At 37.7% G+C, this 16302-nt stretch overlaps 1 protein-coding gene across 1 annotated transcript in view; it reads right to left on the bottom strand.

The window, feature by feature from the left end:
* ERO1A (endoplasmic reticulum oxidoreductase 1 alpha) overlaps positions 1-16302 on the bottom strand; it is a 50719-nt gene that overhangs the window by 32183 nt on the left and 2234 nt on the right. The window contains exons 2-4 of the mRNA XM_065940070.1: positions 10371-10490; positions 9489-9572; positions 2934-2972 (exon numbers count right to left, since the gene is read on the bottom strand). Of these exons, the coding sequence (XP_065796142.1) occupies positions 2934-2972; positions 9489-9572; positions 10371-10490 (243 nt within the window). The remainder of the gene's footprint in view (positions 1-2933; positions 2973-9488; positions 9573-10370; positions 10491-16302) is intronic.

Here is a 16302-nt window from a genome sequence, read left to right as displayed (position 1 = left end):
TTGGATCGATGATGGAGAGCAAAGAAAGTCCACTATTACCATGCTAAAGTAGTATTTTATTCAGCATAAGCTTCATCCCCAAAACTTCAGTCATTACTTAGTGTATATATAAATACAAAATCCTATTTTGTTGTTCAGCTGTTCAGTCATGTCCAACTCTGCGACCCCATGGACTGCAGCACACTAGGCTTCCCTGTCCTTCAGAATCTCCTATATATTTTGACAAATATATATATTTTGACAATAGTAATTGTCAAATTGATAGTATCTTAATTAGTAACATATCACAGCATGTCGGGATACAATTATGAATTATGTATGTACCTCAACCAATTACAATTCTGATTTAGTAAGATTTCTTGATTTAGTAAGGACATTTCTTGACTTACCAGATTTAGTAAGGACATTTCTTGACTTACCAGATTTCTTGATTTAGTAAGGACATTTCTTGACTTACCGGGACATCATTTCTTTTTCCTTAATATTTGATTATTTGGCTGTGCCAGGTGTTAGTTGCGACATGTGGGATCTTTAGTTGTGGCTTGCAAACTCTTAGTTGCAAGGTGTGGGATCTAGTTCCCTGACTAGAGATTGAACCCAGGCCCCCTGCATTGGAAGCATGGAGTCTTAGCCACTGGACCACCAGGGAAGCAGGACACTGTTTCATCGAAATTTAATATGTATATCAATCCCACAAAACAAATGCTTCATCTTCAATTTTGAACTTTAAATGAATTTATACTAACATTCAGTGGCAAATGTTTTCAACAGAATGAACTTCGGAAAATTTTACTTTGAGTACCAACTGAATGAAAAAAATTAAACAATTTCTGGGACTTCCCTGGTGGTGCATTGGATAAGAATCCACCTGCCAATGCAGAGGACACAGGCTCAATCTCTCGTCTGGGAAGATCCCACATGCCTCAGAGCAACTAAAGCCTGTATGCCATAACAGCTGAGCCCACACTCTAGAGAAGCCTATGCAAAGCAACAAAGACCCAGCACAACCAAAAATAAATTTTTTTTTTTTAATTCTGGAATTGAAATGATTATTTGAAACAGCTGATGATGGCATCATTTAATTATATGCAAAGCTCTGCACTGGAGCCAACACATTAATAGCTATGACTTCATTCTTTGTGTATGAATAAAAAATGCAGAATCAAAAATGATCAAAATTAGCTTAAATCTAACACGGAAAAAGTGCAGAACAGTCACTGCCTCTGGGGAAGGAGTATGGGTTGACTGGAATGGGGTATCAACTTTCTAGGGTAGCAGCAATGTTCTGTATTGAAACAGAAGCCTAAGTTACAAAGGTGTATGCATTTAACAAATGCACACTTAAGATGTGTGCACTTCATTGTATATCAATTTTGTTAAATGTACATGTAAGCAAATATTAGACTCTATTCAATGATATACTTCTAGTTATGTATATATTTAGTTAATAACATATAGTGAGGGCAATGTGTACTGATGCTTGCAACTTATTTGAAATACATCCAAAAAAATGGTTTAATGGAGGGCTATAAGGATGAACAGATAGACAAATAGGTAGTAAAGTGAGTTTATGAAAATGTTAATAGTAGAATCTAGGTGACTAGTATGACAGTGTTCACAGGAAAATTCCTTCAACTTGGCTGTATGTATGAAAATTTTCATAATAAAATATCAGAAAATTTTAATTTAGAACAGTTATTTAGTCTAAATGGACAACCACACATTCCAAAATGATATGTAAATTTATTGTCTGCATTTATTGTCTGCACATGTTACACTGTCTTAGACACACTCTTCCTAAAACAACCACTAACTTACAAAGTTGTTGCTCAGGCTTTGTCAGCAGATCTGTGTGTTTTGATTTTCATAGGATCAGTGACACTTTCATGGTTCTTATGGATGGTAAACAATAACCCTTGTGTGAGTTATATATCATCATCAACTGCTGTGAGAAGTGGAAATTCAGTATTTCATTTTTCATTAAACATGTACTTTCTTTTTCCTCTTTTAGTTCTTTCAGTCAAAAGGATTTACTGTAAAATTTTAAAAGTACTAAATAGTAATAAGTGGTTGATTTGCACCATGCAATGAAGGATAAAGCCACTATAAAATAGGACTACTCTCTCTATGCAGGACTACTCATCCTCTGCTTCTCATACATATTTCTCATAAACTTAATCTATAATTTCCCAGATTTTTCACTGACCAGCCAAATAGCACCTTAGGTATGACGCATACCAAGTGAAATGTGTGGAATATGTGTGAATCCTATTTGAAATTGACTATTAAGGGCTTCCAGGTGTCTCAGTGGGTAAAGAATCTGCCTGCAATGCAGGAGACGCAGGACATGCAGGTTTGATCCCTGGGTCAGGAAGATCCCCTGGAGGAGAGCACAGCAAACCACACCAGAAAATCCAATGGACAGGGGAGCCTAGCAGGCTACAGTCCGTAGGGTCGCAGAGAGCTGGACTAAAGCGACGGAGCACACAGGCACATACATTAAGGCATTCACAAACAACAAGAGAGACCCAACCCCGACTTTGGTCATGTGGGGTTTTTAAAGTATCATCTGTCTTAGAAATGCATTACGAAGTATTTGTACACAAAATGATTTATCTCAGACGGGCTTTCAAATAATTGGGAGAATGGAGTGGAAGGGACAGATGAAACAAGATTGACAGTATATACTGGTAATGCCTTAAGCTGGGTGATGTGTACACAATTTGGGGTTCCCCCCTACTTTTATTTTTCTTTTAAGCGTTAATTTAAAAAAAAAAAAAAAAGGTAAAGAAAATGGAGGAAAAAATAATTAGAGCCACTGCAAGGAGTATCACTGTACAGGGGAGCAGAGAAGTGAGGTATTAGTTGGTAGGGGAAGTGAATTTTTTTAGTTTTGCTCAATACTAGACACATTAATAAGTATACATACATACCTTGTAGCTTGCAGATTTAATTCCATCAGGAACTTCATCCTGAAAAATATTTTAAAATGCTTTTAGATGACAGTTATTCTATCTTCTGAAAAAATGTTTTATAGTTCTATGATTTATAAAAATTCACAGAACAAATGACTGAAGTTAACAGGCTAATATTTAACTGAGAACAGTTAGGCAATCTTTATATTATTTCTTAAAAATAAACAAAAAATTCAATAAGTCATGCTGTGGATTAATTACACACATTAGAGCATGGAAATATAAAAATAGAATCTTAGCCATTATTCTTCTTAATGCTCAAACTGTCCCACATTTAACCACCTGGGGGCTACGTGCTGGCCTGTGCTGGCCTTTTTCACGTGGCCTGTGTCTTTAGCTGCACTGGTGTCCTTTATATGTTACCCTAGTCATCTTTTTTTTTTTTTTAATATTTCTATTTATCTGGCTGTGCCGGGTGTTAGTTGCTGGCACGCTGGATCTTTGTTTCAGCATGCAGGAACCTTAGTTGCCACACGCAGAATCCAGTTCCCCAACCAGGGAACCAAACTCACGTCCCCTGCATTGGGAGCAAGAAACAGCCACCAGACCACTGGGAAGTCCCTACCCCAGTAATCTTTAACAGCACTTTCTGTTTCTGTTATGACAAGATACTCCAGGCTCTTATTTATTTCTTGTTCCAGTCTAGGAATCAACCATTTTTTAAGGAACTCAGGAAAATGGCACTAGTTTTAGTTCTGTGTTGACCACTGTATAACACAGGATCTATCTACCTATTCTCAAGGTGATGCTGTGAGTAGAGATAATGATGTATGTGAGAGAGCTCTGTAAATTGCAGGGTCCTGTTCTAATGCTAAATATATTCGGTGCATTCCTGAAATAGATTCCAAAGGGAAAGAGTCACACAGAGATGAACACTTTATTGTGTACTCATCGAGACTTTGTACTAGATCGATGTATAGTCTTTTCCTACGACCAGATATTTAGATGGTGTCTAATTTTTTCATATAATAAACCAGGCCAAAATTTATAGGTTGATTTCAGCAGAACTGACATTTTTACAATATTCAGTGCTGCTTTATGGTCATCTTTGGACATCTATCCAATTATAAGTGAAAATCTTTGTAGAACTGCTAGGTCAAAGGAAATGTACCATTTTTATTGGATACATCTTTCTAATTAACCTACAAAAGACTTAACCACCAGAGAGCTCATTTCTTACTCCCGGACTAACACTAAATATTGTTTTTCTTTTTCACACTGGCCAATTAGTAATGGAAGTGAAAGAACATTGTTCTGATTAACTGTAAAGGTAATAAATAACTTTTCAGAGAGTCCAGCCTCCATAGGAAGACAATCTGCCTCATTCAAATATTCTCTGGAATCAGGGGTGCAAATCAAAAGATGTGCATTTTAAAGTCCCATTGTTGTGCTGCATTAGTTACTCAGTTGTGTCCAACTCTTTGCGACCCCACAGTCTGTCCATGGAATTCTCTAGGCAAGAATATTGGAATGGGTTGCCACTGCCTTCCCCATTAAAGCCCCGTAGGAAGAACAGAATTTCAATTTTTTATTATTTTTCTATCTCCACTGTGTCCCAGCGTATAACCTGAACCAAGTATATACATGAACTGAAAAAAGAAACCAAAGTGTTGACAAAAAGAAACTGGTCTTGGCTCCTCATTTAGCTCAAAAAGGAATTAACAAAACATCAGCAGACCTTCCAGAGTAGTGAGTTAACTGTGTTTAACCTTGTACATGTATTGCACATGTGATAATTGCACCGTATTCATGATGCAATGTCCTTTTTTTTGTTGTTGTTCTTTTGGCCACACCATGTGGCTTGTGGGATGTTAGTTACCCAACCAGGGATTGAACCCAGGCCTTTAGCAGTGAAAGTATGGAGTCCTAAACATTGGACAGCCAGGGAATTCCTACAATGTCTTTTTAAGATACATAATGAAGAATATAATAGTGAGATGTCAAGATTTCAGTAATGTACAATATAAATCCTAGATGGGACAGCTGATTAGTTAGCCTGAAGAAAGTATTTAAAAGTATTTGAAATTACTTCTAATCACTCTTTGGTTGTGATAGACTGCCCTAATTAGGAGCTATTAGAACTGAGACCAGGCTTGTCCCCAGAGGAATTAAAAGGGCTTGTTCCCTCGTCGTCATTTGGAGTGGAGCTTCTTGGTGTCTCTCCTCCACCCTCCCTTTGCTCCTCATGTGTACACCTTCAGCATGTCTATTATTGGCTTATCACACGTGTATTGAAAGGATCACTTAGTGTTTCTCTTCCAGTACTTCATCATGACAAGTGCTCATCTTACATGCCCAGGTCCAGGTACATAGTAGACCCTCAAAAATATTCATTATTGAATAAAATTACATTCAATTGCCAATTGCTAGTCCTTCTCCATCCCATCTTCCACTCCCTACTCTCCACAATACTACCAATAATCTTTCTGAGTCTTCAGTCTAATTATGGCACTCCTCTGCTACACTAAAATATAAGAATATTTATGGGGTGAATAAATATCTTCTGTTATTGTTGTTGTTTAGTCGCTAAGTCATGTCTCTTTTGCTATCCCATGGACTGTAGCCTGCCAGGCTCCTCTGTCCATGGGATTTCCCAGGCAAGAATACTGGAGTGGGTTGCCATTTCCTTCTCAAGGGGAACTTACCACTGCACCACCGAGGAAGCCCACTTTTTTTTTTTTTTTTTTTAAAGACTTCTCTCCATCAAGAACCCAGTTCAAGAAAAAAAAGGCTGGGGTGGGGGTTGTGGGGGGTATTGGCATGAAAGGCACTTGACTCCTGTTCTACAGAAGGTGAAATAAGTAGGTTTTCTCAGTTTCCCAGTACAAATTGCTAGCTTTCACCAAATTATTTTATTTTAGCCTCTCTTTGGGCTCAAGTCAGATAATAAACATCGTAACTTTTAGCATTTCTTAAATGCTAAACTTAGCTGTTTTCTCTAGGATTTACAGTAAAATGGATTTCATCTGTCCTTCTGTCAACCTGGGAATCAATAAGCTATCACTTATCACTTATGCTATGCAACTCTCAGATTTTTCTGCCCTCTCCAATCTTCTTCTGAAGGTGGCAACCCCTAGTTCTACACTGTGTTAAAATAATTACAAGTAATGCTGTTTCAAGATGAGATTCAAATTTGCAATAATTGCCAGACTGCTTGTTCTGACTAATGTTAATAATAGCCCATTTAATGTGTAAGTGCAATTAAATGTCTTTAATAAGAATCCACCATAGTTTTAGCATTGTAAAAAGCCATATAAAAAAAGTACTTGGTAAATTTGAATCTAATACTTTTCCTATTACTAATTATAAATACTAGAACTAATGAAATAAAATGAAATATTTAAATTGATATCATTTTAATGATATGTTCATGTTTTAATCATAGCGACATAAGGTATTTCCTAAGTTAACCCTTGACTTTTCAAAATGCTGTGTCTATGAGGATTAAAATAACTAAAAACTTGCTTTTTGTTCACCTAATGATAAAATTCTCATAAATAACACCTTACATTTGCCTTATTCTTATACTAGACATGTATATGTAGCAATATTTACATGTATACAAATAAGCTGCTCAAAACAACACTATCACTTCACACCCATTAGGATGACTATTATAAAAACAAACAAACAAAAAAAAAAAAACACAGAAAATAGCAAGTGTTAGCAGTTTTAGTGATGTCAGTCATGTTTGACTCTTCGCAACCCCATGGACTACAGCCTGCCAGGCTCTTCTGTCCATGAAATTTTCCAGGCAAGAATACTGGAGTGGGCTGCCATTTCCTTCTCCAGGAGATCTTCCCGACCCAGGGATTGAACCTGGATCTCCTGCACTACAGGTAGACTTTAACGTCTGAGCCATCAGGGAAGCCCCTGTGTTAGCAAAAATGTGGAGAAACTGGAACCCTTGTACACTGCAAGTGAGAAAGTAAAATGGTACAGTCACTGTAGAAGATAGCATCAGTTCAGTTCAGTCACTCAGTCGTGTCTGACTCTTTGAAATCCCTGGACTGCAGCATGCCAGGCTTCCCTTCACCAACTCCCAGAGCCCACTCAAATTCATGTCCATCACATCAGTGATGCCATCCAACCATCTCATCCTCTGTTGACCCCTTCTCCTCCCACCTTCAATCTTTCCCAGCATCAGGGTCTTTTCCAATGAGTCAGTTCTTCACATCAGGTGGCCAAAGTATTGGAGTTTCAGCTTCAGCATCAGTCCTTCCAAAGAATATTCAGGACTGATTTCCTTTAGGATTGACTGGTTTGATCTCCTTGCAGTCCAAGGGACTCAAGAGTCTTCTCCAACACCACAGTTCAAATGCATCAATTCTTCAGCACTCAGCTTTCTTTACAGTCCAACTCTCACATCCATATGTGACTACCAGGAAAAACATAGCTTTGACTAGATGGACCTTTGTTATATCTACTACTTTGTTATATCTTCTACTGTGGGCAAAAATCTCTTAGAAGAAACGGAGTAGCCCTCAGTCAACAAAAGAGTCCGAAATGCAGTACTTGGATGCAATTTCAAAAGCGATAGAATGATCTGTTTGTTTTCAAGGCAAACCATTCAATATCACAGTAATCCAAGTCTATGCCCCAAACGGTAATGCTGAAGAAGTTGAAGTTGGCAGTTCTATGAAGACCTACAAGACCTTCTAGAACTAACACCCAAAAAAGATGTCCTTTTTATTATAGAGGACTTCAGTCTGGAATGCAAAAGTAGGAAGTCAACAGATACCTGGAGTAATAGGCAAATTTGGCCTTGGATTACAAAATGAAGCAGGGCAAAGGCTAACAGAGTTTTGCCAAGAGAACACACTGATCATAGCAAACACCCTCTTCCAACAACACGAGAGAATACTCTACACATGGACATCACCAGAGGGTCAATACAGAAATCAGATTGATTATATTCTTTGCAGCGAAAGATGGAGAAGCTCTATACAGTCAAAAAAAAAAAAACCAGGAACTGGCTGTGGCTCAGATTATGAACTCCTTATTGCCAAATTCAGAAGATAGCATGGTGTTGCTCAAAAATTGAACTAAAAATTACTAAATGATCCAGCAATTCTATTTCTAGGTATATACCCCAAAGAACTGAAAGTAGGGATTCAAACATATAATTTGTACATCCATGTTCATAGCAGTATTATTCACAAGAGCCAAAAGGTGAAAATAACCCAAGTCAATCAACAGGTAAATGAATAAACCAAATGTAGCACACACATACAGTGGAATATTATTCAGTCTTTAAAAGAGATAAAAATCTAGCACATGTTCCAATATAGATAACCTGGAAAATATAAGTGAAATAAGCCAGACACAAAAGAACAAATATTATAAAGATGACCCTTATCCATGAAGTACCTAGAGTAGTCAAATTCATAGAGAAGGAAAGTAAAATAGTGACTTCCCATGGCTGAAGGGAGGGAGGAATAGGAATTTATTGTTTAATGAGCATGAAGTTTCAGTTTAGAAAGATGTAAAAGTTCTAGAGATGGATGGTGGTGATGGCTATATAACAGTGTGAATGTATTTAATGCCAATGAACTGTGCACTTAGAAATGGCTAAAATAAAATGGTAAATTTTATGTGATATGTATTTTATCTCAATAAAAGAAAGTAAAGTAAAAATATGTACTTTTAAAGGAAAAAAATGCTTTCATTGAAAAGGGTAAAATTCTCTGCTTTCAGAGTGGAATATTTCAAATTTTAATGCTCTCAGAACTCCTAAGCAAAACCAGTGGTTTTCTTCAAATCCCTGCCAAGGAGGAAAATGAATACATTCTCAGAAAATGGGAAGGACTGCAGGACTGCATTTGTACCTCAATAAATTTTACTTTTTTAATACTACATACATAACTGTAGTTAAGATATAAGAAAAACAAATAATAAGCCAAAAGGGACTTCCCTGGTGGCCCACTGGTTAAGAATCTACCTGCTAACCCAGGAGACAGGGGTTCGATTCTTGGTCTGGGAAGATCCCACATGCCATGGAGCAGCTAAGCCTGTGCACTCCAACTACTGAGCTTATGCTCTAGAGCCCAGAAGCCTCAGCCACTGAGCCTGTGTTCTGCAACTACTGAAGTTAGTGCGCCTACAGCCTGTGCTCCACAAGGAGAGGCCACGACGATGAGAAGCCTGCGTGCCACAATGAACGGAGCCTCCACTTGCTGCAGCTGGAGAAAGCCCGCACAGCAACAAAGACCCGGTACAGCCAATAAAAAATAAATAAAAATATCAAGCCAAAAGAACAATAGCTTTTATTACTCTGAGTAATAAATCAACAGACTATATTAACCACAAAATCTAAATTCTACTATTATGAAGACAGAATAATTTGAAATAAGCTTTATAGTCATAAGTTTAGAGTTTTAATACGTTGATTTTAAACAACGTTATATTTAACCTAAGGATTCAAATTTTATTTTAGTTATATTGCACCCTTTCAAAAACTGCAAGTATTCCAAAAAACATGTGACAGTTCTTAAATGTATGGACTGTTCTTACTGAGTGACAAGGCTTGACAGCACAATCCCTTCTTCCACACTGGCTGATGTCATTCCAGAAAGGACATGGCCTTTTCAGGTTTACCTGCAAAATAAAATTAGAGAAAAGTTACAAAAATAAGAATCTCAAGATTGTAACACACTGATGTTGAATTATGATACTATAACCTGGTCATGTTATCAGTTGCAACTAGTCTACTTCATCCATTTACTAGTTGTCAAGCTTCAGTGATGGTATAAATGTGTAGCTGGTCTAAGCAAATTGGTCGACTTGGTCATAAAGACAAAATATGCTACTAAGCAGTTCCTGAACAGATGGCAACTGGGAGCCAAAGTAGCTCATGTCATCACTGTTCAACTTACAGTCTTTTTTTTTTTCCAACTCACAGCCTTTCAATGAAAGTAATAGCTAACAGACAATTGTGAACACAGTGACTGCATATTCCAATGATCAGGTTTTCTATACTCTTTCAATGGATATCTCAAGATAAAACATCACAAGTTGTTAAAATAATACTGGTCAGAATAAAGTCATGCTTCTTAAAAATACTTCTTTTTTTAAATTAAATGGAGCAAATCTGATGTTTTGGAATGTTATGAACAACTCATGACTTTGATAACAATATAATAGTTTCTGTTCTGACTTCAATTTAACCAACTCGATTCTAACACTAGAGTTCAAAACTTAGTTTTTGAAATTAAAAGTATTCAATGGGTCATTTCAGAACCACATGGTTCATTCTTACGAACTGCGTTTTCCTAATATAGCCTTGCTCAATTTTAAATAATAAACACAATTTTGAAGCTCAGTGATTCCTAAGAAAATGTAATTATCCATTTAAGCTTTAAGTATTCCTATACCACCCCACAAATTTTTAAATACCTTGTAATATCTAAAGTAGTCACTTTCCAGGAGTTTTTGAAGTCTTGGGAAAAGCCTGTAGTTATTAAATTTATCAATGGTTTCAACATCACAGGTACAATCATCCAAGTAACCACTAACCTGTTAAAAGAAAATGGAGTATTATATCAAAATATCATAGACACAAAAGAGTTTTTCCTCACATGGTTATGATAAAAGAGCACTTTATTCAACCCTTTATTCAAGGAAGGGAATATTCAAGGCCCCTAGCTTCTTGCCTCCATATAATTTTCTGAGCTGGGACATGGCCATAATTGAGTAATGCTATTGCTCTTACTATATACCTACAGGAATGCAGTGGATACCATTTGTAGGGAGGGTGCACTGAACTCAAAATGATACACATACCCCCAAAGAGCGGGTTGGTTCCCTGCAGCCACTCCATATCCCCATCCCACCCTCCAGACTGACCAGGGGTGGGCTTCTAATCCAAAACAAGTCATCGTCTCCACTCCAGGACTCTGGAATTGAGGCTAAGAAGGAGCGATGTCTCCCCCTGACACTAAAGAAGTAAACTCAGACCATATTCCATCATGTGAACTGAGGAACACGTAAGCCAGCTAGCCGGCAGAGAGAGGAAAGATTCTACAAGATACACAAAGAAGCAGAAACAGAAGATGGAGAACATATGCTAGCTGAATTCCCTAGAGTTTGCCTACTCCCACTTCTACCATCTTTCCTGAAGGCATTACCACCCTTGAATTCTTTGAGACCCAGTATTCCTATAACTCAGTTGTCTCTGTCTTTCCTTTTAGTTTCAAACAGGATGTGTAGGTCACAGACAAGGTTGGTGAATGTAAGGAGTGATATTGAATTTATAAGTGAAACAGTAATTTGTTTTAAGGATATAACAACCCTCAAATATCGGCCATGAGAATTTTTATAGACTTGAAAATGATGCTAAAATTTACTTATCATCAGCAACACTGAGATGGCAAATTAACCACAAAACCAATCCTAATCTTCAAATGCTTAAAATCAATGTCTTAACTCTATTTAAGAAATCAAATTATTAAATCATATTATAATCATATGCAGTGGGCAAACATATTATAATCAGACAACGTTATCAATTGTGAAGGTAAAATTCTGAGATATTTATTTGGGATTAGGCAAACGTCTAATAGAATTAATTAAGCATTGCTTTAAGTAAAAAACACATTATGATTTTTTGAGTAACTTTATAATTTTTTTTAATATACAGCATGCTGCAGAAAAGAGATCCTTAGACTTTGGCCTGAATATCTGCATTATAAACTACTTTGGATTATATTTTTGGGAGACATATTGCCAATAAAGTAATAACTTAAAAATCTATTGGTAAGGAAGCAAATAAAGAATAATTCATTGAAATACTGAATTTAGGTCTTCTCCTTTTGGAATATGTAAAATCCTACACTATCTTTTAATTTCAGAACATCACAAAATAGTAATGGAAATTTTTCACCTAAGAAATAAGAACACTTGGAATGATGACAGCAATATTCAAGAGATAAGTTTTGTTTGTTTGCTTGTTTCGTATCCAATTTGCCTAGTCTTAAGTGTTTTGGACTAAAGAATTCAGTTTCTAGAAATCTGAGTTACATATTTTGTTACTGTAATAACTATTTTCACTTCATATGCAAATGTGTCCTTGTTTCCTGCTAAAAATTCTCTCAGTATACAATAATCTTAGAGTCCTAATTCTGGGTACCAACAAAACAAAAGTGCTTCTGTGCGTGTGTGTATAAGTCGCTCAGTCGTGTCCAACTCTTTGCAGCTCCGTGGACTCTAGACTGCCAGGCTCCTCTATCCATGGATTTCTCCAGGCAAGAATACCAGAGTGGGTTGCCATTCCCTTCTCCAGAGGATCTTCCAGACCCAGGGATTGAACCTGGGTCTCCTGCATTGCAGGCAGATTCTTTACCACCATGAAGGAAGCCCAAAGTGCTCCTAACATAGATGATTTGATTTTTCAAGCCTCTTTCTTTTTGTGCTTTCAAGGCAAAACTTCTAAGAACATAAAATAAGCTACTGTTTCTCCCCTTGGTTACAAATTATTATACAAACAATAATAGGCACAAAGGCTGTAAAGGCCAAAGGGACAGGGGCTAGAGAGTCACATTAAATCACAAAAGAAAAAACACAAAAAGACTGAAGAGGAAGGGTTTGAGGCAATCCATTTCTAAGGTAAAAATCTATCCTTCTCTCTTTTGGGAAGCTCCCCTCAGGTACCACTCACCCCCAGCTGAGTTAATGGTCTCTCCCAAGAGCTCCACCACAGTCCACATAACTCCTACACAAGAATGACCTCACTCTACTGAACATATCTATATTTCACTCCCACTCCCTAGAGTTAAGAACCCTGAGAGCAAATTCATGTTTGTTCATTTTTGTATTCCTGGTACTGAGCACTGTACTTCTAGAAAGCACACAGTAGAAGCTCAACAATTATTTTTGGTTTGGATTGGTGAATACATGAATGAAAGCTGTCCACTGTCACTCTCCCTCACCTGAGCCCAGCACCGCGCCACCTAACTATAACTAGGCACGTTCATGTCACCTATAATGGAAGTGAGTGCCCCAGACCATGCCAGGTCAAAGGGCAGAAAGGCACTCACAGGGCAATGAAAGCAAGCAGCAAAGACAAACAAATCTCTGGGTCCAATATCTGCTGATCGACATTCTAATTACAAAGACAGTGATAAGAAGCTCCAAACCAGAAAGAAATACATGATACCTTCAGAGCAGAGACGGCTTATAGCCTAGAGGCCACCGAGAAGAGAAAGCAGGACAATGGTAGATTTAGAAATCTTCTGCCTCTTACCTTAGATATTAAGTGGGAGGTATTACCAACTACAATTCAGCTCGAAGGGCAGCTAAGGAGGTGGAACAGGGGTGACAGGAGCTTCACTGGATGGAAACAGTCCAGCAAAGGAGAGGCAGGAAGATCCTCAGAAATCCAAACCCTTTGTTCGGAGAAGTTTGTCAACAGGCAGCAGAACCTGATCTCTGGAAGAGAGTCTAGCAGGTGTGACACCAGACCCAGGTCTAGACATCAGAGAACCGTGTATGTTACCAGAACAGTCTCTGGAAAAGTCTATGGTAGAACTCCAGTTAATGGACCCAGGGCAGAACCTTGGAAATGAAGCAAAGTCCTATTACCTGTAAGCTAACACCAAAAGATGGGTGCGATGTTTGAAAAGGATGGCTGATGTTGTATTTCAGAATGTGCTATGGAGGCATAAGGAACCAGTATACTATCTCCCAAAGTAAACCAGAACTGTGGCCCTACCATAAGAATTTGAATTTTCTAAAAAATGCACTCCCCTACCTGCTCCCACAACACACGCACAAAGTGACGGATGATAATCAGCCTTGGCGGGGCAAGGGGCCAAACGAATAGGAAGCAATGGAAAGGCCCTTGTTGAGGGCTGGTAGATATATGGACCAAGGTAGGCCTAACACTATTCAGTCCTGGTCTCTTAAGAGTAGGAAAGCCTTTGAAGGCCTTATATTGCTTTCTTCCAAGCAACCCAGCAATCCCCTTCTACACACCCTCGAGGGGAGGCAGTGTGTAACAACAGGTTTAGCAGGCAGGCTCTGGAGTTAGGCCTTCTGGGGTTGCATCTCATCCCTGATACTTCTCAGCTGTTGACATTCCCCCTGCTTTTCAACCTAACAGCTTATCAGTAAAGAGTTCGCCTGCAGTGCAGGATACTCAGGAGACTAGGGTTTGATTCCTGGGTCAGGAAGATCGCCTGGAGGAGGAAATGGCAACCCACTCCAATTTTCTTGCCCGGACAATCCCAAGGACAGAGGAGCCTGGCGAACTACAGTCCATGGGGTAGCAAAGAGTTGGACACGACTGAGTGACTAACACTTTCAGTTTCCTATCTGAGTACAAAAATATTGAGGTAGCCAAAGTTTGTTGGAATTTTTCCGTAAGATACTATGGAAAAACCTGAATGAACTTTTAGCGAACCCAATAGAATAGTAGATCTCATCTCAAAGAGTTCATATCAGGATAAAATGACCGAGTATGCCCAGTAAATGTTAATCATTATTATTACCCTACCACTGCCTAAATGTTCCCAGTGACAGGGATCTTAACTATTCCCCCAAAGCACCCTACAACATTCTTTTTTTAATGAACAAGATAAAAAAAAAGAAAAGGCCAAGTTTGCAGTTAAAGTTCTCCAAAAATTTTACATCTGTAGCCCCAAGGGAACACAGAACTGACAATCAAAAGTTAACTCCACTACTTTCTCCATTGACTCTGATTGGTCTGAACCAAATTCCAAAATACAAAAGGCAAGGGAAAAGAAAATAACACTGGTCTGTTTGTTCTCAAGTTTTTGGATACAGGTATCCTTTACTTTGCAACGAAAGACAAAATAAAAAACACTATCAAATAGTTTTTTTTCCTAAATAGTTTTCTTGTGTGCTAACAACTTCCAGTCCTACCACAGATTATTATTTTTTTGCAAAGCACTGTAAGAGTATACTCCTCATACTTGAATGAAATATCTTTTAAAGTGCTCAAAATGTGCTTTATTTGGCAAAGAACTTTAGTTGCATTAATTTTACTGAGTTTTGTGACCATTAAAACATGCACACAAACAAACATACATGAGGCATTCATTCGTTGACAGAGCAGACTGGGACAACTCTGTCAAAAGAAAGCATAGACGCACCAAAAAGACTCTATCCTGGGTAGTAGGCAACTTTCTAAGGACACAAAATACTAAGAGCAATTTCTGCTTTAAAGTCTTGGTCTTGCTATAACTAGAATCATTGTTAAATGACTCAAAGCATAGCAACCAACATGAAACACACTTTGGTCCACATGCTTTGTTCAGAAAACCCTGGAATGTAGGTGGCATTCAGAGTCAATGGACATCTCTCCAATATAACCTGTTTCAAAGATCCCTCTGACTAAGTTTTAATCCTGGGCTTATTTCCACCCACCACCCAACATATTATCAAGTGTCTTTTCCATCGTCCTGCCACTCTGACTAACACAAACTTTTTTAAATTGACCTGAACAAGACACTCAGACAGGTAAAATACATGTACATAGAGTGTATCTACAATGCATTCCAAACAAGAAATAATCCACTTCTGATGTAGCCATTTTGGATTATCCAAACTGTTCCCCTTTCATTAGCCTGATGGAGATTTACTGAATTCAAAGAAGTGGATCTGAGTGTTTATTAGCATTAACTATATTGAATGACAAAACATTCTGAGTATAAAAGTTTACAGACGCATTTCTAATTAATTTCGCTGCAAAAGGTGTCCATACCTGGCTTCAATATCTCTTCTTGAGATGATTTCTTTAAAATGCATCCTGGGATTCTATGAATTGGGACTAAAGTTCGGTTATATTCATTCTCTCTAATGGTGCATAATGAGGAAATAATTGTCAAAAAGAAATAAACTCTGAAAAATCTTCACTTACTTCAAACCCATACCTGCTACAATACTATTTTAATTTAAAGGAAGGGTGAGTCCTTATTTATGAGATTTTTACATGAAACTGTTCATGTGTTAGACTTCACTGACTTGTATACTAAAAGGTTAAAAAAAAAGTCAATTTTCTATGTAAGAAATTTTTTTTAACATTTTTTAACAGAATGATACAGGAGTGACAGTTAGGAGGGGGATGAGGAATGTATATAAGGGAAATTCATAACTTCCAGACAACTGGTCACTTATTGTGGGAAACTAAACTGAAGCACTATTCTCAAAAGAACTTACAACATACAGTGAAAACGGTTTTACTAGGATGTGATGTCAACTAACAGGCATATGCAATAACTAAGTTTACAGGTTCACTGGGGGGAAAAAATGCATTGGGAGCTATCAACCCATTGTTAACTAAGAATATACTCCAGCTAGTGTAGCATTC

The sequence above is a fragment of the Muntiacus reevesi genome, chromosome 7 (assembly GCF_963930625.1).
Source record: "Muntiacus reevesi chromosome 7, mMunRee1.1, whole genome shotgun sequence".
Classification (NCBI taxonomy): domain Eukaryota; kingdom Metazoa; phylum Chordata; class Mammalia; order Artiodactyla; family Cervidae; genus Muntiacus; species Muntiacus reevesi.
Note: the sequence above shows the minus strand (reverse complement) of the source record. Positions and strands in the feature narration are given on the sequence as shown.